Here is a 26,703-nt window from a genome sequence, read left to right as displayed (position 1 = left end):
GAAGAGCAGGACAGATAAAGAAGTTCAGTTTTAGATACTTTAAGTTTGAAGAAGTTGTGAGATACAGTACAGTGGTTGAGAGTAGCCACTTTAGAGCCAGATAAGACTCAAGTCTTTGAGTTCAAAATTTACTTCTACCTTTTAGTTTGTGTAAACTTGAATAAGTCATGTAACTACTTTGTACCTCTTTATCATTTATAAAATGAGATTGTATTTTGTAAAGATTACAAGAGGTAATTGTGTAAAGTGCATGAGCATAGTGTCTGGCTCATTTGAGTGCTCAGTATGTGGATAGTTTTACTATTTAAACAGAGAAGTTCATTAGAGAGTTGAATGTACAGGTCTTGAGTTCAGGAGTGACATTTGGGCAGATTGTAGGGATTTAGGAATCATCAGTGTGAAATGGGCAGTTGAAGCCATTGTAGTAGGTGAAATTATCCAGGGAGAATGAGAAGAGAGAAGGACTGAGGACTGAGCCTTGGGGAACAGTATTAAAGGATGGGTAGCAGAGGATTCTCTAGTGAAGACTGAGAAGTGATGGCCAGAGAGGCAGGAGGAAAACCAAGGAGTAAAATTATGGAAGCCAGGCAAGAAAGATTGCCGGTGACAAATGCCTCAGAGAGATCTGGATTGGAAAATGGAATGACTGGAAAATAACCATTGAGCTCTTCTCCATGTTGTTTTTCTGTCATTGGACTGTAAGCTCCATGAGGACGGCAGTATCTGTGCTAGTTATGGTTGCATAACCAGTGACTATTAATGGTTTACAAGTGTTGAATAGTAAGTGAGACTGTGAAAGAGGAAGCGATAGATGATCCTTCAATATATTTCAACTCCTTGGCATTCCTCGAAAGCTCCCTACCAATCACTTCTTCCATTAGGTTTAACAAAGAATCTAATTTCCTTATTTACTGGGAGAATAGAGGCATAAGCAAGAATGCTCTCACTTTCTTGTCTGATCACCCCTACTCAGTTTTAGTGGCGTGATGGGAGTGGGAGCTAGATCACAACAGGTTCAGGAGTGTGATAATAAAGGGAAAAAAATGCAGAATCCTTTTTATGTAACTTTATTGAGACAAGAAAGGCACGTGGCAAGTAAAGAAGAAATCGAGTTTATGAAGGTTATTTATTTTTACTTATTTTAGGATGGAAGAGAGTGGGTGTTTTAGTGTTAAGAGGAAAGATCCAGGTAAGAGGTGATAATTTAGAGAATTAGGCCCTTAGGAGGCAGGAGGTGAAGGGATTAGCAGCACAGGGGGAAGAGAGAGAACATGGAAGCAAAGTTGGTGAGTAACAGGGCAGGAAAGTGAGAGAGTTCTTACTCAAGTCTCTATTTTCTAAGTTAATAAGGAGATGAAGTGATTGCTGAGCATAAAAGAAAAGGTAGAAGTGTGTAGGGAGTTTTAGTGAAATGGTGAAGAATTGAAAAGGATATTATAAAGGATGGAAATATTGGCTAACTGGACACCAAGAAGAATTCTCAGGCTTCTTTGAGGGCCTCTTGAAGATTGCAGACCTGGGCTTTGTGGTGGCAGAAGTCCACACTGGTAATGTGATATAGTATCTACCTTTATGTGTGAACTATGGTTTTCTCTAGTAGAGCTTTATAGCATAGGGTAGAGTGGAGAAGACACACAGCTGGATTGATCAGGATTGGAGTTTGGCTGAGTGGTTCCAGGGTAAGGACAAGGGTGTGAGAGAGTTGAGGGTATTGGGAAAACACTGGTTGAAGTGACAGATCATGTGGTACAGGCCAGATGGAAAAGTTAAAAGATAGGACAAGGATCATAGATTGGGATAAAAATGGGTGAGTCAAGGAAAGTGAGATGTTGATAAGGCCCAAAAATTGTTTCAGCTTGTGTTAGGGGTTAAAGTGCTGGAAGAAGAGGAAATTGCTCTCAGAAGTTAAATATCTGAGGTGGACCAATTCCAGTTCAAGATGATGAGATCCTGAATATAGCAATAGATGTGTGAATGACTGAAGTGGAGAGGAGACAAAGGACAAGGGAGGTTGGGGTGCTGGATGGAAATGGGGTTTAAGTTCAGGCCCATGAGCACATAGTCAGGTGCCAAGTCTTGGGGGATACTAGTATCATTTTTGAGGAGAGGAAGAAGGTGGTAGAGCAAGAGTAGTCCACAGTGTAAAAAATGAGGTCTTTCTGCCCAAGGGTAGTGGTTTGAAAGCATCATCAGGGGAGTTAGAATACACCTGCCCTGCTCTGGGCCTAACGGTGTCTGGGGTTTTTCTAAACTTGAATAAGCGCGGTGGGAGAAACCTGACGTTTTTAGTAAGAAGGGAGAAGCAGGGTACACTATTGAAGCTGTAAGGGACTTTGGCATGGAATGGATATTTCTGGAAAGTTAGGGAATGCTGGCAAGCTGGGTCAGGAGAGATGAAGCACAGATGAAGTATGGGCATGAGAGCTCAGTAACGGAAGAACCTGATTTTGAGTGATAGCCAGTAATGACCTGGTTGCGAGGCATGAGGGCTTCAAGATTCCAAAAAGGAACTCTGGTATATTTTGTTTTTGATGCTAGCTGACAAATTGCTGGTGAGAAGTTTTAAGCAGCAAATACTACTAATAAAATTGTGATGGGAGAAGCTAACATAGAGTGTTTTCTTCGTGCCTAGGCACTGTGCTAAGCACTTAACGTATATTTTTAGAACAACCCAAAGAGGTAGGCAATATTGTATTGTCATTAAGTTTTATTGATGAGGAAAGTGAATTTTAGAGAGATTGTATGAATAGCCTTGGGTGTGTTAATATATTAGTAGTCTTTGATACCTTTAAGTTTGGTTCATAACATATTTGAATATGCATTTTAAAATTATTGCTTCTTAAATAATATGTGTATGAGTAAGAATCTGAATAGTATCTACTGGAAGCTTATTTAATAAGACTATATTATTTTCTCTTGGTTGATATTTAAAACATTTTCAGACTTCTAAACTCTTTCTCTAATATTTTTCCCTTCCCTGAGGTAAAATGCTGAGGAGCATTGGTACCTTGTAGCTGAAATTCACTGACATCCTTTGTTCATGGTACTTCTGTGACTAGACTGACATGGAATGTCCCTGAAACAGCAGAGTATAGCCTCCCTCTTCCCCCAGCCGTCTCTCTTTTCTTTATATGGCTATAAATAATACCCAGGCAGCTCCTGTGTGGTAAAGGTTCCCCAGAGCACATGATTTTATAATTTATAAAGGTGAAAAGGGACCTGTTGTGAAATTTTACTTAGAGGCTCAACTTTTTCATTTACATAGCTTCCTAGCTTAGTTTCTGTGAACCCTTGCTTTCATTGGTTTGAGGCAGCAAGTTTAACAAATTTATCTTTTACTTCTCCATACAGGTAGAGAATTGGAAGAATAACAAAGCCAAGTTTTTGTTTCTCCCTTTGTCAATACAAATAATAATAACCACAACAATAAAATAGCTAACCTACACTGAGAATGTACTTACTATGTGCTAACCATTATACTGTGCTAATGTTGCTTAATTGTCATAACACAATGTAATCATAATTATCATCATTTTACAAGTGAGGAAACAGTCCTAACAGAGCAGTTAAGTAACTTGAGCATGTAGGAGTTGAAGATGAGATTTAAATTCATGGAATATGGCAGAAATGCTTTTAATCATAATTTTACATGAGAATATCAGTTGGAAGTTGAGTGGAAGACTACTCATGATGTTTCTACTGTTTATTCCCCACTTGAAAAGAAAAGAAAAAAAAGTCCTTTTAATATATATACCTTATAATGTGTTCATGCACAGTTCTTTTCCAACTACAGAGACTAGCATAGATTTCTAGGAAAAATAATTCAAATGGAGTCACCTTGCTTTGCTTTCAAATCCTGGCATTGGTTGTGGGGGTGTCTCAGGCCGTGGCTGAGAGTGTAGCTCTGCAGAGGATGGTTGCCTCTGCTGGTACTGGAGAAAGGATGTATGAGGTTCCTGCCGTGCTCTCCAACAAGTGGTGTTATTAGGGAATGCCAAGCTTGGCACAGGTTTAAGTGCTGAACCATTCCTACCCCAGGCCCTGGGTTAGCCAGGCTGCTGACTCTTGTGGCAGCTGGAAGGAATAAAGGGCTTCCTGTTTGAGCTGGGCATGGCCACATGTAAAAGGCTTTCTTTAGTCTGGGTGTTTTTTTTTTTTTTTTAATTCTCCATTTCAGTTGCCTTGCTCTGCCCATTTTGACCTCTGACTCCTGTGTTGAATTTACAGTCTCTTGGTTAAGAGCTCGGCTGATGATGGAAAGGTCGGTAGTTTGAACCCACCAGCAGCTGCATGGGAAGAAGATGTGGCAGTCTGCCTCCATACAGATTTACAGCCTTGAAAACACTATGGGGCAGTTCTGTTCTGTCCTATAGCGTCGCTATGGGTCGGAATTAACTCAACGGCAGTGGGCTTAGGAAGACCTTTAGGACTGAAAAGGGCCTTAGGTTTTACCTATGTTTGTTTCTGTTGTTGTTGGGTAACTTTGGGCTCCTATCTTTTTCTACCTCCTCATTTTATAGATGAGGAAGTCAACTCAAAGACATGAAAGGAATTATCCAAAACTATGAGGCTAAAAAAAAAAAAAAAAAAAAAAATTTTTTTTTTTTTTTTATGAGGTTAGTAGGGAGCCCTGGTGGTACAATAGCTAAGTGCTCTGCTGCTCCGCCAGAGAAAGATGTGACAGTCTGCTTCTGTAAAGATTTTATAGCCTTGGAAGCCCTACGGGGCAGTTCTGCTCTGTCCTATAGGGTCACTATGAGTTGGAATCGACTTGATGGAAGTGGGTTTTGGTATGGTGCTAGTGGGCTAGGACTAGAAACCTATCTCATGACTCTAGTCTAGTAACCTTTTTTCTGTTACAAAATGGTTTGTCCCTCCTTCTGTCTTCTTCCAGTCTCTTGCTCATCCTGATCCTGGTTTGCTACCTGTCTTCTTGGTCTCTTGGCTTTGCGTCCTGCACTGATTGAGGGAACAGTTGTTTGTTGGTGTTAATCCTAGCTTTGGAATTATTGTGTAACCCTTGGTCAAGGCGCTTTGTGCTTTAGTATTATCATTAGCAGATTAATGAGGACTCTTACCAAAGAGGCTCTCCTGGGAAAACGTAAATCATGTAAACTGGTGACCCGTTTTACTACTATTGAATGGAAGAGCTTCAGAAAACCTAGTAAAAACAAACAAAGTGTAGGAGGGGAAATCAGTTGATAAAGGTTTCATGTTGAGGAAGCTGAGAAAGGACTCACGAGAAATTAGAGACTTCAGTCCAAAGTGTTATGTAATATAGTTAATAGGAGGGGGTACTTTTTGTTGTTGTTGTTCTTTATACAGAATACTTCTTGGATCAAATTCTACTCTGCAGGTGGTAGTGTGGATTAGTTTATAGGCTTACTTTTGATTGATTTAAGCTTGGGTAAAACATTTACTCAAGTTGTTTTATGAGATCTGATTAGCAAAGAGAAATGTGGAACTTTTAATACTACGAAGGTTTGGTATAGTGAAAAAAATTAAGAAGTTTTTCAGTTGGACACAAATAGGTTAAATCTAACTTTTTCAACCTGTTAATTAACCTCTTTAAGAGTAAATTTTCCTGTATGTAAGATGGGGAGATGTACTTAGCTTACAAGTGAGGGTTTATGAGGATTCAGTACAATAGTAGTTGTCCAGTGCTTGGCACATAGTAGGTTCTTAATTTGAGTTTGCTTCCTTCCTTCCTAATGGTTTAACACTCTCCGTTATGTTTAGATATCTGATATCCATGTTACGGGAGAGTCAGAGGATATGTCTGCAAAAGAGAGACTGCTGCTATGGACACAGCAGGCAACAGAGGGTTATGCTGGAATACGGTGTGAAAATTTCACTACCTGCTGGAGAGATGGAAAACTATTTAATGCCATCATTCACAAATACAGGTATGGAATTCGTGGGTCTTTTTCCTTAGGCAAACACGAAATGTGTGTCTTTCCTTTCAAATTTTTAAAATAACCTTTTATTAGCATAAAAGCAATGCATGTGCATGGCAAAGAATATGAAAATACAGACAAAAGCAAAAACATCACATTCCCACCGCTCAGAAGTCATCATTCTAAACTTTAGTGCACATGCACAGACATACATACATAGCTATAAAATGTCTTTGGCTTTTGCCAGCAACATAGCAGATAGTAAGCCCTGATACATAGAATCTTCAGGTAAATGACGAACACTGTGTTTATAGGGAACTGCTGATTAGTGAGGTAAGGGTTTACTTCAGATTATAGCTCAACAGCTTCAAAATCATAGTTCTTTAGACTAGTCACTCTGGTGAGAAACTGAGTTTAACAATGCCATTTGGGGATGGTAAAGAGTTTCCTGGTAAGAATTATTAACGACAACAACTAAATCGACATTATACTTACAGAATACTTAATAAGTGCTGGTTTTTTTAGGCACTGTTCTAAGCAGTTTACATATATTAATTCATTTAATCCTCACGACAATTTAAGGCGATGTTGTCATTCCCAGTCAACAGAAACTGAGACACGGGGCAGATACTTGCTTAAATACTTGGAGTTGGGATTCATACCCAGGTCGTCCAGCTCTTAAGTCTGTGATCTTATTGACTAAGAAGCTAATTCCCCAGAAAATATTTATTGGATATTGCGTATTTCTTGAGCTCAATAATTTTTCTTAGTTTTGCAGAGATTCCGTCATGTTGTTCAGGAACGGAATGCCTTTCTAAATAAACTTAGCCTAAACTATAAACTCATTAAACTGACCAACTTACCTGATTACATCAAAATAGTTATGTAAGAATAGTTAATATTTTGATAACTTTCTTTATGAGAGACACTGTATTAGGTGTTTTACATATATTATCTCACTCAAATCTCCCAACAGCCTCATGAAGCAGGAACTGTTAATATCCCAATTTTACAGATGAGGAAGATGAAGTTTACCCAGTGTCACACTGCAAATAAGCTACAGAGCTGGAATTCAAACCAAGGCCTGTTCAACTTGAAACCTCTGTCTCCCCTTCTCCTTCTTCTTTCTCTTTCTTCCTTTCCTTTCTTTCCCCTTTCTTCCTTTCTTCTCCTCTCTTCCCCTTTTCTTTTTGGGAGTTTCAGCATATACAAACCTATAGTAAATCCCCCACAGTCCCTATTTCTAAACTAAAATAGTTGCTAAATTAAAAAAGAAATGAGGACCAACTTGCCTGTACACTTGTCCAGAATAAAGTACTACATCTTCTTAAGTAACAGAGTACCCAGACAGTTCAGTAGCTAAAACATTGCAGTCATCACGGTGCACACATGAGCCATTGGAAGCTCTGTTGCTGGGCGCGTTCTTTACCTGGTATCAAAAAATCTTCTTGGCCTTTGAGTAAAAATATTTGGATTGTTATACCTAAGGGATTTATATCATGACACACCTTTTAGGGTGTGTTCTGCTGTCTTCTTTGAAGATATTTAGCTAAAAGCAAAACATTTAGAAGCCAGTTATTCTGCTAGAATAATCTGTTTTTAAGAACAGTGTCTCTTGGCATTGTCTCCTCAGCACTCGTGAAGAATCATAAGTACAGAATGGTATACGCATGCTGTGCATTTTTCTCTTAAATCCTTAATAAGTCACCATATATGTCAAAGATCCTAAAATTTCTTGGGGAAGTTTAATGTGATAGATTATGTTGTTTTAGGAGAGAATTTGGACCTTGTGAATGTTACTTGTTTTGCATTTGCTTTGAGCTTTTATTTTGGCAGAGTAGTCTTTTTAGAATGTTGTTTAGCTTTAACTTTGCACTTCTGTTTTCCTAGTTAGTTTTGTTTCCTTTGTTGGAATTCATGGTAAAAATACTGTATAAAAAAACCAAACCCAGTGCCATCAAGTTGATTCCGACTCATAGTGACCCTACAGGACAGAGTAGAACTGCCCCATAGAGTTTCCAAGGAGCACCTGGTGGATTCGAACTGCTGGCCTCTTGGTTAGCAGCCGTAGCACTTAACCACTAAGCCACCAGGGTTTCCAAATACTGTATATCAGGTTTAAATGCCTACAAGATTTCTTTGTTGCCAAAGTTTTGTTATATTATTCCATGCTTCATAAAACCTTACTGTGATTCGTTTCATTATAAGAAACCTTTCAACTGTATTTTTAGTTACAGGTCCCCAGGCCTTTCTTTTAAAAAGTAATTGAGTACTTTTCTTCTCAGGGCTATAAGAATTAAAAATATCCATTTGAAGTACATGTATTTACCACTGTTCACTGTCTTCATTTACTGTGAAAACTAAAGAGACAGCTATAAACAATTGAAAAATCATCAAAAGTAGATTTTTGGTTATTGAATAATAATAATCACATTTGGGCAGTATTGTCTTACTGAACGAGAGTCCCTGAATGGTGCCAATAGGTAACATGCTCAGATGCTAACCAAAAAGTTGGGGGTTTGAGTCTACCCATAGGCACCTTGGAAGAAAGGCCTGACAGTCTACCTCTGAAAAATGAGCCAACACTATGGAGCACACCTCTGCTCTGACACACGTGGGGTCTCCATAGTTGAAATTGACTTGGCAACAACTAGTTTTTGGTTCGATCTTAACAGTTGTTTTTTCTTAGTTATGTATTTGTAGAAATGTGTTGTGTATTTGGACTTGCTGTGAAAGCAATCCATTTAATTAGGCATTGTCTTTATATTTATTTAGATAAAAAGCTGACAATGGATTTTATTTGGCTTTTGTAATAAAAATTTTCTGAGGTGGCACACGAATTTGGTTTTTACTGAAATATCAACTATAACCATATGGAATCTTCGGAGGAAGTGAGGGCTTAGCAGGACACAGCCTTGTGATTCCTGCAGTGGGTGAGGGAAAGGATTCGACAACACATAGGCAGCTGGTCCACATACCCTGTGTAGAATAGGAAATATTCCCCTGGAGATTAAAAAGAAATTATGTAACATTTGTAATTTAAATGTGAACCATTATTATTGATAGTAATTAATTTAGCAAGATTTTTTTATATTTACCTTCTAAAGATTTAGAAATATTGATCTGAAGTAGGAACAAAGTGGTAGTATCCTTTAGATTTTGTATTATGTAAATTATAATGTCCAAAGTTATTCATGGAGTACATTTATACTTTTTCCTAGCACATTTTCATTAGCATTCTCACATAGAATATGATTTTTGAAAATGAGTTTGTTGACCCCAAGAAGCAATATTTTGCTAAAAATTCAGTATGCTAAAATTTTTTATAGAAAATGGAATTTAAAAAATTTTTTATGCTTCTTGAAAGAACTGTTTTATGACCTAAAATGGAGAGAAATTTGTATAATAAGGCCAATTTCTAGATAAGATGCAATAAAAACTGATCTATTAAGTTAAAAAGAAAGTACCTGGTATAAAATAGGTACACAAAAAATATATCAGAATGTTGATTGTGTATCGGTCCTGTTCTTGGTGTGTTGTTATATATGATAGCTTTCAAAATTACCACAGTACTCTGAAATAGGTGGTACTATTTCCATATTTATCCTTAAAGAAACCAAGGCCCAAAGAGTAACAAACAAGTGTGGTGTCACCTACTTTTTAAGTAATGGAGGTGATGACTTTGGATTTCAAGCCTTCATATACATCTGTGTAACTACTTACATAGTTTCCTGTAGACAAACAAAATGTCAAGAAGTGGAATCGTTGACTGGAACAATGGTGGTACTTCTACTTTGAAGACTAATGATATCTAACAAATAGATATGAAAAATATTGACGAACTTAAGAAATGACCAAATGAATAATACCATATATAACTGCCAAATAAGGTCTTGTCCTTTTGTAAGAAATTATTGAGGAAGAAGATGATTAATTGCTTAGAGTTAGCCATCTATGGAAATAGCATCAGCAGCAACTCAGAATATGGTGAGAAGGATTATAATAATAAAAGAACATTAAAACCCTTAGCCTAAATAGGAATAGGAAGCCCTGGTGGCCTAGTGGTTAAGTGCTACAGCTGCTAACCAAAAGGTCAGCAGTTCGAATCCACCAGGTTCTCTGGGGCAGTTTTACTCCATCCTATAGGGTCGCTGTGAGTCGGAATCAGCAATGGGTTTGGTTTTGGTTTTAAGTAGGAACAAGATCTGTAGTTTGAGTATGTCATATTATCATAAAGAGGATGAAGAGCCTGGATTATGTCTGGATTATGACAAAGTAATAAATTTAGTGAGAGATTATAAGGTTCTATTGAAACAGGTCACTGAAGAATGCATTATGTTTTTCCATAAACTCTGAGTTAGGAAACTTGTTCTTAATTCTTTCTAGGAACTTTTATTTGTCATGTTCAGTTTTCAATGGAAAAGATTCAAAAATTAAAATAACCATGTATCTGTACTAGTTTCTGCTTGCTCTGTTTGTATAGTTTAAATTTTCTTTAAAGCATATTAAAATCTTGTCACTGAAAACCACACTTGGTAAGAGCTCTTAGCAAAATAAGCTTCATTCAGTATTGCCCCAACCTTAATTTTCATTCAAAAGGATAACAAGGTTTGATTGACTTAGATGAAAGGATGTCACAAAAGCATTTGAAAAGTAAGTAGTTTAAAGGCAAGAGAAGGATAAAGTAGAATTAACTGAGAGCCAGCAATCAAGGAATTCTAGGACTATCCCCTAAACACCAGTGGATTAAGAAACCAAGAATTAGGGTAGATACAGTGGAGTAAAATTCCTGACACTAGTACACATTCTTCAGAGGTAGGTGTATTACAAGCAGAGCGTACAACTGATAGTTCTCTGCCCTTATTGAAGGGTGTGCTCAGGCATCACAATAAACTGGATTTGTTTCCTTCTGAGAAACATAAAGCACTGACTTCCAGCTTGAAGTTCAGCCCCTGATTTGTCTAGCTTTATCCACATGGATACCTGCCCTAGTACATTTGATGAAAGCCAAGATCTAAAACAGCAGTGCCCAGCATCGCCCAACATGAAAACATGTCTGCCTGAGCAGGCAGGGACATGAATGTGTGCCCGCAAGCCAGAAAGAACAGTGCAAAATGTGCAGTAGGGCTGTGTGAACCTAAGCTGGTGATACGGAAGGGCACTAAGTGTGTCAAGACTGTCATGCTGGGGAGAGGGGGGAGTGTTTTGAAGGGGCATTATTTCTGCTTACTAGTTTCTTCTTGTTCTACTCTTGTTTTTAGTTTATCTCACTTATTTATTTAAATCTTCTTTTAAGGCCCCAGATATTCTTTTCATAAACCCAAAAAAAAAAAACGAAACCCATTGCCGTCGAGTCAGCTCCTACTTGTAGTGACCCTGTAGGACAGAGTAGAATTGCCCCACAGGGTTTCCAAGGAGCAGCTGGTGTATTTGAACTGCCAACCTTTAGGTTAGCAGCTGACCTTTTGGTTAGCAGCTGTAGCTCTTAACCATTACGTCACCAGGGCTCCTATTCTTTTCATTAAAAACAAAAACAAAAACCAAACTCCTTGCCATCTGGTCGATTCCAAGTCATAGCGACCCTATAGGACAGAGTAGAACTGCCCCATATGGTTTCCAAGGAGTGCCTGAACTGCTGACCTCTTGGTTAGCAACCATAGCTCTTAACCTCTATGCCACCAGGGTTTCCATTCTTTTCATAAAAACATAAGCAAGTTTAAATATATCACCCAAGTAAGACTCAGAACTTTCAGTGTAGGCTGTATTCAGGGGCATGTCATTTAAATATTTTCTAATTAAGCAACCAGAATCTTTCAGCTCTAGGTGTGTAGTTGAGTAGCAACCATTTTGTTCATTGTTTGCGTTTTGAGTTATAATTTAATAAGGCTGTAATATTTCATTATATTAAATGTTTAAAGAAGCTGTAATTGGGAAGATTAAACTGTAAGGCTGTGGTCAGAGTCATCTTGTTTAATAGGATGACCTGGAGGCATGTGATTCAGTCACACTTAATAAGCCAAACTGGATCAGTCTGGTTTAATAAGCCAAACTGGATCAGTCTGGTTTAGTACTAAGCAGCAGGCCCTTCAGGGTTTGAAATGTTCCCACAGGAAGCTGGATTAGTGTTGACTAGGTGTTCTTTTCCCTTAGACCTGGTTCTGCCCTCAGGCTGCAGAACCCAGAGGTTTGAGGGTGTGAATGTCTGTGTACGCACACACAGGGACAGCTCTGAGTGTGTGGCCACAAGCCAGACACAGACACAGGTTCTTAATTTTAAAAAGTAGTATCAGGAGTATTTCAGTTTGTGAGGCAGTGTCTTATTGCTTATTTTACCAAATGTACTCAAAATGGTTAGACTCTGAGAGCAGACATGCATGACTCCTAACCACTGTCACATTTCTGAGTCCTTGAAGAGCTCACATACACTGCATCCGAGCGAGGGATATGAGTTAGTGACCACCCCAGTGACTGGTTTTAGTATATGTATCATATATATATGCCGTTTGGGGACTATAACTTGACACAAATATTTAGAGGAAATACCTACTTATCGTTTTTCTTGCCCTCTTGCCCAGGTTAATTTACAGAAATTCTCTGTAGCAATAAGCTTCCCATTATAGTGTAAAATAGGTCCTTATAGATACAAAGTAAGTCCCTAGTTGCATTTTATGGGGCAAGAAACTAAGAAAGTAACACAGACCTAATAGGAAGATGGCTTATCTAGCTGTCCTCATCATGAAGCCTTTTAAGCCCTGTAGTGGTTTCTACAGTAAGCAATCCTTGCCACGGCTCTACTTTTTCTTGTGTTTGTGATTTAAAAAAAAAAAAGGTGACACATTAACACAATGGATCATTCAGATAGAACAATGGGCTGTATATTGAATTTGTGGTCTTCTTTCCTTTGATTCCTCATCCCTTTCCTTGGAGGCACAGTCATTGTTAAATGTTTCTCATATTCTTCAGAAATTTTCTGTGTGCATGCAAATACCTGTGTTTTTGGACGGGGCAGCTTTATTGAGGTCTAATATATATATTTTTTTAATGTACATAAACACCTAATCTTGACCATGCATATAATCTTTTCTTAAAACAAATGGAAGCGTAGTCCATATGTTATTCTGCATCATTTTTTTTTCCACTTAATGTATTTTTAAAATCTTTCCATATCAGCACAGATAAAATCTGCCTTATTCTTTGTTTTATGTTTCTTTTTATTGTTGTGAAAAAATATATAGCACATTTGCTAATGTAATGTTTTTTACCTTGTTTTTAATGACTGCATGGTATTCTATTGTATGGAAGTAACAATTTATTTATAGTATCTTATTGATGGACCTTATGTTGTTTTTTGCTATTAGAGAGTGTTGCACCGAACAACAGCTTTTTATGTGTCTTCATGCATATGCAAATATGTCTCTAGGATAAGGTCCTATAAGTGAAATCATAGATCAAAGTATATACATTTTAAATTTTAAGACATATTTATGAATTTTCTGCCAGAAGAATTGTACTTATTTACACCCCTTCTGTATTGTTTCTCCTCCATGATGCTTTAGAGAAAAAAAATTTTCATAACTTTATTGTTAATTACATTCTAGCAAGTCTAAATTCCTTTTTTTTCTTCTATTCTTTGTTCATTTACTGTGGTCTTTTACTCATATAATTGTGTATCTCTCCCAGCTTTTTAAGTATGTGCTAAAGTTGAAACTGCAGGCCCATGTTTCCCTGTTTGGTGTGCAAATTGTTAGTCTAAACACATATGTGTTAAGAGTTTAGGGGAAAAATGACCAAATATGTCCGCAGATTTCAGAGTGATGTGATCATTTAAAAAGTTAGAATGCCAGCAGTGTATATTCTATATAACATATGAAAGAGTGCCTAGTACAGTGCAACGGATTTAGAAAGTATGCGATAATGTTTATTTCCCTCCCTCTCTATATGATGCTACTGCTGATCCACTAACAATAGGGCGTGTGACTAAAGCTCAAGAGAAGGCGATGGGCTTTGACTAAAGTCTCCTTACTTTGAACCTGATATAGCCACATTTCCGTTCAACTGTCTTACCTTTCTCTTACATTAAGATTTCCTTCATGTTGTAAGAGTAGCCAGCATGTGTTCTTTCCATCTATTATTCTTTGATAGGCCCATCTGTTTTGTTCAACACTTTGACTTGTTCATAGATTTATACCCTCATCTTATTCTGTGATACGAAGTAGTTTAATATTATCTTTTTTTAACTGGAGTGAAAATAAGTTGCCAGTCCTCTTTTGGAGGGCAGTTTATCCCATAGGGCCCCTGGGGAGTGCAAACGGTTAAGTGATACGCTGCTGACAGATTGGAGTTCAAGTCCACCCAGAGGCACCTTGGAAGAAACACCTGGTGATCTGTTTCCAAAAAATCAGGCCCTGAAACCCTATGGAGCACAGTTTCACTCTAACGTGTGGGGTTGCCGTGAGTCAGAGCTGGCTTGACAGAAACTGGTTAACTGATCGTTTACCCTTTAGTCACTAAGGTTTACTTAAAATTTACCCTCATCTGTTCACTAAAAAATAACTTTAGATACTGAAGGAGTTAGTTCTCCATCAAAGTCAATCCTGTTCTCTGTGTTTATTAGTGTCTGTGAGGCTGTAATGAGGTTGAAGTTCTGTGTAAAGTGAGAGTCATAATTCATTAGGTTTTTTGTTTTTAATTTCAAGGTCATTAGATTGTAATCTTGAAATAATAAAAACAATTTGCTATCAATTATAAGATTTATATTCTTTGCTCTTACCCTTGTTGGTAGAGAGACACTTTGTAGAAAAAAAAAAAGGGAGAATATTTGAAGTAAACTCAGGCATCTAGTTTCGAGAGCAAGAGAAAATTACCTTCATTACTTGTTGCCCCCTAGGGGTTCTTGGCTTTGTTTCTTTCAACAATACGTGCCCAAATATGAGCATAAAGGAATGCCTACACCCAATTACGTAACTGCGGGTGGATCTTCTACATGTTCATGTTTATTTGCTGGAGGGTGGGTTGGGGAGAAGAAGCACATGTTAGAGAGCTTTTTTTTTTTTTTGGTAGGGGGAGGAGATGCTTTTTGCACCAATAAGAACAGTAAGAATATGCTAAATCTGAACATGATTTAATCCATAAACAGTTGTAACAGTCATCTTGAGGGATTTGTTACTGTTATGGTAACTGTTCTGCTGTCGCAGCACAAGTGAGGCACACTTAATACATACTCTAGTCGTGTGCTTTATTGAAGCGCAGATGCATCTGTGGATGGGTTATGTTCTGGAGTAGAGAGGTTGTTCTGAGACCGCTGAGTGAAGTGTCTAGTTTTTGTTTGTTACTTCCATGGAGTCCAAGCTGCTGAGCACATATTAGTTTTCAGCAAAGCCCGACTCTGCACAAACTCAGCCATTTGTCTTGTCTGTGCATGTACCCAAGCAGTAAAGCACATCAGAGCAAGTCACACTTTGGGGGTAGGATGGTTCCAGTATAGCTTCATGATCACCAGCCACAAATGGGCTCTCAGGCCTTTTCTACCTGGTTATTCACTCCTTCTCTTCTTCCTCAGACCCAGTTCTCCTACTACCTTTTCCCCACTCTTGGCAGATGATCTTGACCCCTGTTCCTAGAGAAATTGAAGCCAGAGGTGGGAAATCTTTCTTTTTGCTACCGAAGATATAAGGCTACCTTCATCTCCATCCATCCTAGCCATCTTTGCTCTGTTCGACAGCGGAATCCTCCCTCCAGTTATCTAAAGCCTGTCTCTTCCTTCTATGCTCTGCATTCCATCCCAGCCATTGCCTCAGAAACCTTCTTTCTTGCACGTATTCAGCTTTTGCCTCCCAACCAGATCCTTCTCTTCGGATTTCATGTATGCTGAAGTCTTTTCCATTAATGAAACAACCAAACCAAAACCAAACCTGTTGCCTTCGAGTTGATTCCAACTCATGGTGACCCTATAAGACAGAGTAGAACTGCCCCATAGAGTTTACAAGGAGTGCCTGGTGGATCTGAACTGCCAACCTTTAGATTAGCAGCTGTAGCACTTAACCACTACACCACCAAGGTTTCCCATAAAACAACAAACAACAAAAATTTCCCCCTTAACTCCATGTTTTTTGCAGCTGCTTCTTTATTTCATTTCTCTCCTTCAAGGCCAAACTTAATTTCTTCACTCCCCGTTTACTTCCCAACCCACTCTAATCTGGTGTATGGCTCTGTACTCCATCAAAACGCATCTCCTGGGGTCATGAGAACTTCCATGTGGCTAAATCCGTGGGACATTTGTCAGGCCTTATCTTATTCTCAGTATTTGACCCTATTGACCTTTTCCTCTTGAAATATTCTTTTCCCTTAGTCTCTATGGTATTATACTCCCTCATGTTTTCTCCTATTTCATGTGCTGTTCCTGCCCAGTTCCCTTTGCACTCAGCCTCCTTTAACAACACCAGCGAATGCTGGAGTTTTTCAAAGTTGCGTGTTCAGTATTCTTTTTTCTCATCCATGCTTATATCCCTAATGACTGTAACCATTGTTACAAAACTAAGTTCTGTGGATTTGACCTTCTAAATAGCTCCTGACCTTGTCCATTTCTCTTACCACTGCTACATTCTTTTGCAAGTCACCATGGCATTCTGCCTGTATTCTGTGGGCGTACTTTTGCCCCTTTAAATTTTCTTCTTCATCTCACCCATCTCATCATTTAATCCCTTACAATCCTCCTTATTAATGTACATTAATGGTGTTCCATAGTTCTTAGAAAAAAACCCAAAATCCTTTAAGAAGGCCACGAGATTCTACATCATCTTGACCCCTGCCCTCTATCTAGCTTCATTTCTTGTCACGTTCCTCTTTGCTGCTGGATCCTCACCCACCGACAGTGGTCATCTTGTAGTAATGCTCCCTCCAACCACAGAGCACATGCATGCTTTTCCCTCTACCCAGATACTCTTTCACTACTTTTTCTTCTGAGCTCCCTTTGAAGCTCTGTGTTCTCCCTACACCTCAGTGGGGAAACCTTACCTGATTAAGTCGCAGCTTCGAGGCCCATACCCTTCACCTTTATAGCATTTAACACAGTTGCAGTTATGTTTATTTCTGTGATTATTTAGCTGCCTTCCATATCTTTATCCTTTGTTGCTTTAATGCAGTTGCAGATATATTTATTGTGTTTATTTAGATGTCTTCACTTGTAAGTTTTAGTAGTGTGAGATCTATTATATTCTCAGGGCCTATTTAACACATTTCCTGGCACATGGTAGATGCTTTTTAAATATAGAGCAAATGAAGGAGCTTGCTAGTTTGTTGACGGGGAAGAATTATTTTCTAATTATTATACCAAAGCACCAAATTATGCCTTCTCTGATTATATTCTCATTACATTGTTTATATGCCAATAAAAAATAGATACTTCTTAATAACCTTGTATACATTGCTCTTATTCCTAGTTTCAAAAGTACTTTCACATAAATCTGCTCTTGAGATTTTGGGCAAGTCCATTGGGCTTTTCAAACCTCATGCCAATAACATCTCTATATACTTCTCCTGCCCCTCACTCCCACACACACATTTCCAGGTGCTCTTCAGGGATAACTGGGATTCTAGCAGATTCTAGTTCTCAATTTTTGTCATCACTGATTTTCATTTTTCATGGAAGGGAACTGAGAGTATGTATTCAAAGCCATATATAGATAGGTAATGAGTTAGGAATAATATATCGTGGGACACCTGATTAGGTGGTTTTTTTTTTTTTCACCTCAGTATAGTCTTTTCCCTCAAATATGTAAAGGTTGTCTTTTTTTTTTTTTTTTTAATCAAAGTAAACTGTTGTCCAGTTTCCTTTCAGGTGATCAGGCATCTCAAATCACAAAGGTTACTTAAGTGATTTTTTTTTTTTTTGCTTTAATGAAAAAAAAAAAAAAAATCTGTGAAATCCTTTTTCAGATTTCTTCATTTTACAGTCCATTCTAGAGTTAGTACAACACTAAATGTCATCCCTGACCAACACTAAGTTTGATATAAACAATAAAAATAAAGACTGGAAAAGAGTTGAAAGATTCACTGTCTCCTGCTGAGGGCATAAGGCAGTAGGCATGTTTGTGTTTGTATGTGCTTTGTGTTTGTCTTATAACTATCTGATAGTAGTGTAGTTTTTTTTTTACCAATTAGAAACTATAATTTTGTGAGAAAAAGACCAAAGAAATGTAAGAGACGAGAGATACTTTAGGATGGTTTCGTTTATAACCTTGCCTCGTAAGAAGCACCTGTGTGGGGGAAGGTACTTGTTAAAATACAGGCCACCAGTCTTTTCCCTTATTCAGTAAGTCTGGATTAGAGTCTTAAAACCATTCTAAGTGTATATTTCCCATAAGCTTGTGAAATATTGGGATTGTGGATATTGACGAGTACCGTTGTAACAATAATCTGGAAGTTTATTTTTCTTATTTCTTTTAATTTATTTTTTGGGGTATGTAAATACATACGTACACACTTCCTTGTGTTTCTTTATGGTAATACCATCATCATTTTCATTTCCCCTAGTAGCTGAATCATCACTTTTTCTTTATTTTCTTTATCTTGATATTGTATGTTACTATTTAAATAGTCCTCAGCTTACAATGCCAGGAGAGTATAGCAAAAAGCTTAGGCTATGTACTCAGACAGACCTGGGTTGAAATCCTGACTCTGACACTTTTCAGATTTGTGCGCTTTGCAAGGTTATGTAACCTACTTAAGCTTCAGTTTTTTTTTCTTTTCCTCTGTAAGTTGAGGATAATAACGCAACCCACCATTACTGTTGCTGAGAGGATGAAATAATACGTTTAAAACCCTAAATGTCTTGTCTGCCACGTAGTAGGCATCAATCCTGTTGTTGTTTTGTGATTTTTATGATTTTATAAAGCATCCCAAGTAGCAGCTTTGCCAGAAGCTGAAGTTGAGAACATGAGAAGTGAGGGGAATGTAGAAGAAGCTATATATGCTTTTTGAAACTTTATAATTTATCCCTCATTTGTTGTTTTCCACTCCATGCCTGTTTTCCAAATTGTTTTCAGCAGAGTGAAGCCTTTAGGAAACCTCAAAAGGGTGTGTGCTTGCTTTAACTTATGAAGAATCTATAACTTAGTTGAAACCAGGATTTGAAGCCTTGTTGGAAGCCATAGATTATGGCTTTGTCTGTAGAAATTAGTGAAAGAAAAGAAAAGGAACAAACCTAGGATGGAATATGTCTCCAGGAGTTTTAATTATTAGGATCTTCCAGTCCCAACAGCTCATTCATTGTTTTATTCATTCATTCTTTAGACGTTCATGTGCTAGGCATTGTGCTAGATGTCAGGGGTATAAACATGGGTAAAACACAGTCCCTGCCTTCAGGAACCACGGTGTAATGTGAGATAGACATATACATAAAATGCAGCAAACACAGAAACAGAGATAACACTCAGCCTTTGGGACCAGGAAGAAGTGCTTCCTGGAGGAGATGACAGTAGAATCGGGTCTTGCAGGAAGAATGTGAGTTGGCCAGGTAGTGTCATTTATGTGGATGAGGCAGGCTGTGGAGGTTATTTGAGCAAAGGAAAGAGGCAAGAAAAATCTGATGTGTTTTGTTTCTGTAGTGGGAAATGGGCTCTGTCCCTCTCTGGCCCCTAAGACTCATAGAAGAGAAATTGCTCAAGTATAAGAAGAAGGTTCAGATGATGGCAGCTAAAATCCAACGGTCCACATCCATTCAGTAAATAGTTATTGCATGCCAACAAAATCATAACAAAATTTAGGAGTTTAAATCACTTAAATTTGTTATCCTTTGAAAAAAATCTCCAAATTTGGGCTTTGACTATGCATTGATACTTCTTAAATCTGCCTCTTCAGGTGTTGTCAACTGTTTGGTTCAGGATTTGGTTATCTTATATCTGCACCGATGTACTTGACTCTTAGTTAATGTTTGTCAGTGCGCTCTCTAACGTGTTCCAGTGGCAAGTTCTCATTACTTTTTCCCCAGGTATTTTGACTTCATTTCACGCTCCTTGTAGCTCAGCACAATCAGTGTTGGGCATGACATAATATGGAAGCCTTAGTCTCTTGTGCTAATCTTCAGACATTGATAACTCAGTATCAAGTCACATTTTCCTACAGAATCCTGTCTAATTCTTTTGTAAGCTAATTTATTAGTAAAGTGCCTGAGGACTGGAAATTTATTTGGTTGTGTCTGTATTACAAAAGTCTCTTATGCAATTTTAATGTTCAGCCGGCTTTGGCTGTTTGTTAGGGTAGCAATATCTTTATATTACATATATCTGTATAAAAAAACCAAACCAAACCAGTTGTTATGGAGTCAGTTCTGACTCATGGCAACCCCATGTATTTCAGAACAGAACTGTGCTCCACAGGGTTTTTATGGCTGTGACCTTTCGGAAGTAGATGCCAGGCCTTTCTTCTGAGGCACCTCTGGGTGGGTTCAAACTGCTAACCTTCCAGTTATTAGCCCAGCACTTAACCATTCGTGCCGCTCAGGGTCTCCGTATTCCCATACATATACCTATATATACATATGTGACCACTTACATGTTTATGTATAAATACCTGTTTTGTCTGGGTAGAATGCTCTGTTAAAATGGGTATTGTATAAGAGGTAAACATTACTTTTATCTGAAATTATTTTGCATATGACATTAACCATTTTGTTTGATACTTTTTTGCCCTATTATTTTTGGAACAAATTATGGCCGCGAAACGTGCATGTAAGTGGCTTATATGTTTTGGCCTCATTTTCAACTTCATCTTATAGTGTTATCTTTATTTTTTACATCTGTTTAAAAATTGTTGTCTTCTTGTATTTTCATTTCTTTGTAAGCTGTTTATAAACGTTTCTGGAAAAAAGTGTGATATAAATATATGTTTTTAAAAATTGCCATCCACAATGATGGAGTCGTTTAGAAAAGAGAGCGTTATCATAGAATAATAAAACAAGTAAGAATTAAAATGGTCCTTTTTCTATAAAAAGACTAATATAAGTTATTTTAGGGGCAGAGGATTACATTATGGTTTTGGAAGGTTTCCATAGAACAGGGAAATTAGATCAGTTAATGCTCAGCTGTCAAAAATACAGGAACTTGGTTGTGGCCTACTGCATGCTTGCAGTGTAGTCTAACGTTCTTGGGTGAGTCAAACTTAAGATGGAAATGAAACTTCCTGTTAACGTTCTGCCAAAGGAGATGTTACAGTGAAACCTTCAGAACAAAAAGATAAATCTTCCGTATGCTGAAAATAGCTGAAATTATTAAAGGTTATATTATTCCAGCGAGACTAAAGAAAGGCAGACATTTGCCTCTTCTGGATGCTCTCCTTCACCAGATACATAGAGAAAGGGCAGATTGAAAGACTGTGAAAATGACCAAACTCTTAGATGAGCTAGAAGAGGGATAGATGTGAAGATTTTTAGGCTCTTACTTTTTCATAGTGATTTTTAAAGCTTCCCTTCTATTCCTCCTTGTTTTAACCAGTTTTCTTTTTTGACTGCAGTCTTTTATGGAGGGAAACCATTTCAGTTTTTGTTCCATTAAAATGTTAAATGTCAGGATAAAAGAGGTGACTTATCTGAACTCAATGTATTACACAGCTGCTTTTCTGCTGAAATGACTATGTCATTCTGAAGGAAGTTTTATGTTTTACTCTCTTACTCAAAAACCTGATTCTTCCATGACTTTATTCATTTTCTCTGGGATTACTCACTGTTTGCTTTCTTTGCTAATGGCAGGGTTCACATAATGACATGCTGTTTCTTGTTCTGAGATTTGGCAAACTCAAAAAGGCTGTTTATTATTTCTTGAAAATGTGTGCACTTTATGGAAACAAAACATAGTTTTAATGGAAGAATTTTGGATATTTGTTTTTGTCTAAACTGTGATATATACCTGTTTAGTAATCTTAAAGTTGGCACACTCTTCAGCATGCCTCTGTGTGAAAAAGAAATGTTATTTCTAGAGGTATGGCACTTCCCCCATTGTTTTCAGTAGATTTGTTGTTCCTATAATAAATGTAGGATCACTTTTGAGTGATCATATTGGTGGCATGTGATAACATTAAAGAGTTTCCTAATAACGTCCTAAGATTCAAGTGGGCAGGTAATGGTGGCTACATATCAAGGTTATGACCATTGCAAAGTGCTATAAAACTTCAAGGAGATTGTTTTGGAAGCCTCCTTTCTCATTAGGTAAAAATAGGAGTACAAATTGCTGTTCACCTTTCTAAGATTAATGATATATTTTCAAAGAATTTCTCATGTGAGCAACCTTCCAAATAGTATTCAAAATAATTTGCATTTCATTCCTCCTGCTCTACCTCTGAGCCCTCTCACTAGCTCTGTGGTTCCCCAAATGATTATTTTGAGCAAAATAGAATGCCTTTGGTGGTTGTAGAAGGCTTTTGCTTATAAATTGATAAACAGGTTCTTACTCAGTGATTTTGGGGGGGGTGAAACTCTTTTGAAGGCTTTAGTGTTTCCACATTTTTTTCTGTATTCTTTTTTGTTTTTAATTGTGCTTTAGGTGAAAGTTTATAGAGCAAATTAATTTCTTATTAAACATTATACATATTGTTTTGTGACATTGTTTGCCAACCTTGTGACACGTCAACACTCATCCCTTCTCTGCCTTGGGTTCCCCATTTCTACTTATCCAGCTTTCGTGTCCCCTCCTTGCCCCTGGACTGGTGTGCCCATTTAAGTTACGTATATTATTGTTTGTTTTATAGGCCTGTCTAATCTTTGGCTGAAAAGTAAACCTCAGGAGTGATTTCAGTACTAAGTTAAAAAGGCGTCTGGGGGCCATACTCTTGGGGATTCCTCCAGTCTCTGTCAGACCAGTAAGTCTGGTCTTTTTTTGTGAGTTAGAATTTTGTTCTACATTTTTTTCCAATTTTGTCTGGAACCCTCTATTGTAATCCCTGTCAGAGCAGTTGCTGGTTGTAGCCGGGTACCATCTAGTTGTACTGAACTCCGTCTGGTGGAGGCTGTGGTAGCTCTGGTCCATTAGTCCTTTGGACTAATCCTTACCTTGTGTCTTTGGTTTTCATCATTCTCTCTTGGTCCAGATGGGGTGGGACCAGTGAAATATCTTAGATGGCCACTCACAAGCTTTTAAGGGCCCAAACGCTACTCACCAAATAAAGATGTAGAACATTTTTTTTTTTATAAACTATATTATGCCAGTTGAGCTAGATGTTCCCTGAGACCATGTAACTCCATCCCTCAGGGAGTTTGGATGTGTCTGCAAAGTTTCTATGACTTTGCCTTGGTCAAGCTGTGCTGACTTCCCCAGTATTGTGTACTGTCTTAACCCTTCGCCAAAGTTACTGCTTATCTATTGTCTGGTCAGTGTTTTTCCCTCCCCACTGCTTCATAATCATCAGAGATTGTCTCTTTCTGTGTGTAAGCCTTTTCATGAGTTTTTATAATAGTGCACTGATACAGTATTTGTCCTTTTGTGATTGACTTATTTCATCTAGCATGATGTTTCTGTATTTTAATGCTTTGTGAGATTTCTGACTGGCTTCTGGTCTTGAGTTAAGCTTCCAACTACTGCATTTTGGCACTTTTATACAAGGAGCGTTTGGAAAATCTTTTCTTGTCTCATATAGATAGAACTAGCTTCAAAGTATACCCATGGCTTAGAATTACATGTAAGCCTCACAAATTAGAAAGAGATGAAGTTGTATGTGTGTGTGTGTGTAAAAACTAGTACTTATATCAGCATCCATGTATAATTCAAATTACTAAATGATCAAGCTTCTACCAACTTATTAGCAGTTATTTATTATCTATGTACATATCACTGTGCATGCCAGCAGAATAATAAAATTCAAAAGTTTATTAATACATGGTTCTTGCTGCATTGGAATTGACTAGTTGGAACACGATTTGGATGTACGTGAAAATATGGCAGTGAAGTACATGATTATCCTAAGTGCCAAATTGAGTGTCATAAAAACAAACAAACAAAAAAACCAAACCCAGTGCAGTCGAGTCAGTTCCGACTCATAGCGACCCTATAGGACAGAGTAGAACTGCCCCATAGAGTTTCCAAGGAGCGCCTGGCGGATTTGAACTGCCGACCATTTGGTTAGGAGCCGTAGCACTTAACCACTACACCACCAGGGTTTCTGTGTCATAGGCCAGGACTATATGGAGGCCGGAGAACAGAGAGAGCAAGAAGAACTGAGAAAATTAGAGTCCACAAAGGAGGTAGGGCTTGATGTTTACCCTGAAGGATGCATAGGATTAAAGAAGACAGCAGCAGCAGGAAAGGGTACCCCAGACAGTGGATGACACGGTCAGGCACTGAACTAAGCATTAGCTTTTTGTGTTTGTGTTTGTTGGATTAGAAGGATGCTATTGGGGAAGTAGAGCTTAAACAGGTTGAATGGGGGAAGATCTTCATATATATTCTAAGACTGTAAAGAATTTGTAGTATTTGTTGAAAGTTGTGTAAGTTCAAATTTTTATATTTTCTTTGTTCCATTTGCTTTTGGCACATACAAGTTTCCAAGAGAAGTAAGCAATGTGAAATGTTTGATGAAAATCTCTGTATTTTACGCAGTCTTAGTATTAATACTTGCAGAAGTTGTGTAAATAGATGCAAATGTAAATATAATCTTGAATTGGCACATTAGAAACTTCTAACTAATACAGTGAATTTTTTCCTAGGCCGGACCTGATAGACATGAATACTGTTGCTGTTCAAAGCAACATTGCAAATTTAGAGCACGCTTTTTATGTAGCAGAAAAAATTGGTGTTATAAGGCTTCTGGATCCTGAAGGTGAGTTGTTGTCTTTACCATCTGTGGACCACCATGAAGTCTGATCAAAAATAATCTGTCAGCATGGTTAAATAATCAATTTATGTTGCTGCGTTTAGATGTTGATGTCTCCTCACCTGATGAAAAATCGGTAATAACTTATGTGTCATCTCTCTATGATGCATTTCCTAAAGTCCCTGAAGGTGGTGAAGGCATCAGTGCAAACGTGAGTATTGATTTTCCCATGTTAAGTGCTATTGATTCAGTAATGACCAGATGAGTGAATTCTTTGGTAGTGCTTTTTACAGTTTTTCAATTTCATATTTTTTTTAATAATTTGAGTTAATATGCTCTGTTATAAACTGATACCCTATGCATTTTATGATAGCATTCTACCATTAAAATTAGAGTGTATCTCAAAATAATATTTGTTCAGTGTTGTAAATAGACCATTCAGAATTACATTTCATTTTATAAATAAAAGCTATGAACCACTAAAATTTGGAGATTTTAGCTTGCCTCTGTTTTACCAGTACTCTTTTTGCTATCCTTTTATATATATAGAATAGCTGACTTTTGAAAACACTTTTCAGTTTATTAGCTCAGATGATCCCTTGAGATAAATTGGCCAGGTATCGTTTTTCTGATTTAACAGTCCCAGAGGAAGGTTATGTAATTTGGCCAAATTCACAAACTGTTGAGTAAGCGGGGCAAGATCTCTGACACACAGCTTTGGACTCCTTATTAGTAATTCAGTTCAATCATACATATTGTAGTGGTCATGCTAGCAAGTATTCGTGCATTTCTGGAAGAGAACAGGAAATCCTGGACATATTATACATTTGGGAACAATCCCCTCTCACCCTGGCTCCTCCTCTCCTCCCTGCAGATAACTTTTTTTTTCCTACTTTATCCTGAAGGTTTAGGAGCTCATCTTGGTGAGCTCCCTTTTCCACTCTGTTAGTTTACCTCAGTGTGCTGTTGTTTCTAGACCTATTTCCTTTCCCTTCCCTACTTCCCTTCTCTCTTTCCAAAGGCTTATCCTCTTATGATCCCTGAGTAACTTGGTCCCATGCTCATCCTCGCCTCTAATGCCTGCCAACGAGTTAATCATTTTTCCCCCTGTATTTTTTTTTTTTTAAATTCAGCTGTGCTCAGGTCTCCCTCTTGGGGGTGTGGTGTGGGCAGGAAGTTCTGTTCTGAACCTACTGTCTCTGTCTCCTTTAGCGGCTATATTATTGCTCACTCCTCTTCCCCACCCCCACTCCATTCTTAAGTAGGTGGTCTGTGCTGTGTAGCTTTTGTCCCATTTTTCTACTAAAAGGAGTCTCTGAGAAGTCAGCAATTCAAATTTTTGCATCGTTACTTTTTCTTATAGTTATAACATTTATCATAGGATGGGCTAGAAGTTAAGAATACATGGACCATGGTCCAAATCTGACCTCAAAAAAGGTTTTCGTATGACCTTATCAGGATTCTTAAAATTATTTATCAATGAATAATGTATCGCCTTAATGTGACAATTAAAAGAGATTACATTTAATGTATATTTATTCACATACACAGTGTCTCACATAGGGCTCTACACTTAGTAGGTGCTAAAGTGGTCCATACCTAGTGTGTTCAAAGATCATTTATTTTTATCTCTTTTTTTTTTTTTGCATTTGAGGCTCCACTTACCTGGCTTTTGCCTCTCTGAATACTACTTCCTTCCCCCTCCTGATTCCGTTTTCTCTTCAGACTTTCTAATCTGTCTTTGACCTTCTTTGCTTTGAGTCTCTGAGTTATTATTACTTATTGTTGTTGTTCTTTTCTTGCCTAAAGAAGGCCTGACATATTTACTGAATGAAAAAATACTAAATCTTTCTATCCCAGATGTCTTGTGTAAACTCTCACTCCAAATGTGAAGTCATCTGCTGGTTTATTTCATTTGGCTGTTCTACCATCATTTGAAATTCTTTGTATTTCCAAACATTTTCATCTTATTTCCACTAAACTGGCTTGCTTCCTCCCGTTCTTCCCCCTG

General features: G+C 37.8%; 1 protein-coding gene across 14 annotated transcripts in view; it reads left to right on the top strand.

The window, feature by feature from the left end:
- The window catches only part of DST (dystonin), a 482,507-nt gene that overhangs the window by 277,146 nt on the left and 178,658 nt on the right, over window positions 1-26,703 (top strand). For all 14 annotated transcript variants that reach the window (XM_023544665.2, XM_010586936.2, XM_064287505.1 and 11 more), the window contains 3 exons: window positions 5,740-5,906; window positions 24,586-24,698; window positions 24,797-24,903. In XM_023544665.2, coding sequence (XP_023400433.1) covers window positions 5,740-5,906; window positions 24,586-24,698; window positions 24,797-24,903 — 387 coding nt within the window. The remainder of the gene's footprint in view (window positions 1-5,739; window positions 5,907-24,585; window positions 24,699-24,796; window positions 24,904-26,703) is intronic.

The sequence above is a fragment of the Loxodonta africana genome, chromosome 1 (genome assembly GCF_030014295.1).
Source record: "Loxodonta africana isolate mLoxAfr1 chromosome 1, mLoxAfr1.hap2, whole genome shotgun sequence".
In the NCBI taxonomy this organism is placed as follows: Eukaryota; Metazoa; Chordata; class Mammalia; order Proboscidea; family Elephantidae; genus Loxodonta; species Loxodonta africana.
Note: the sequence above shows the minus strand (reverse complement) of the source record. Positions and strands in the feature narration are given on the sequence as shown.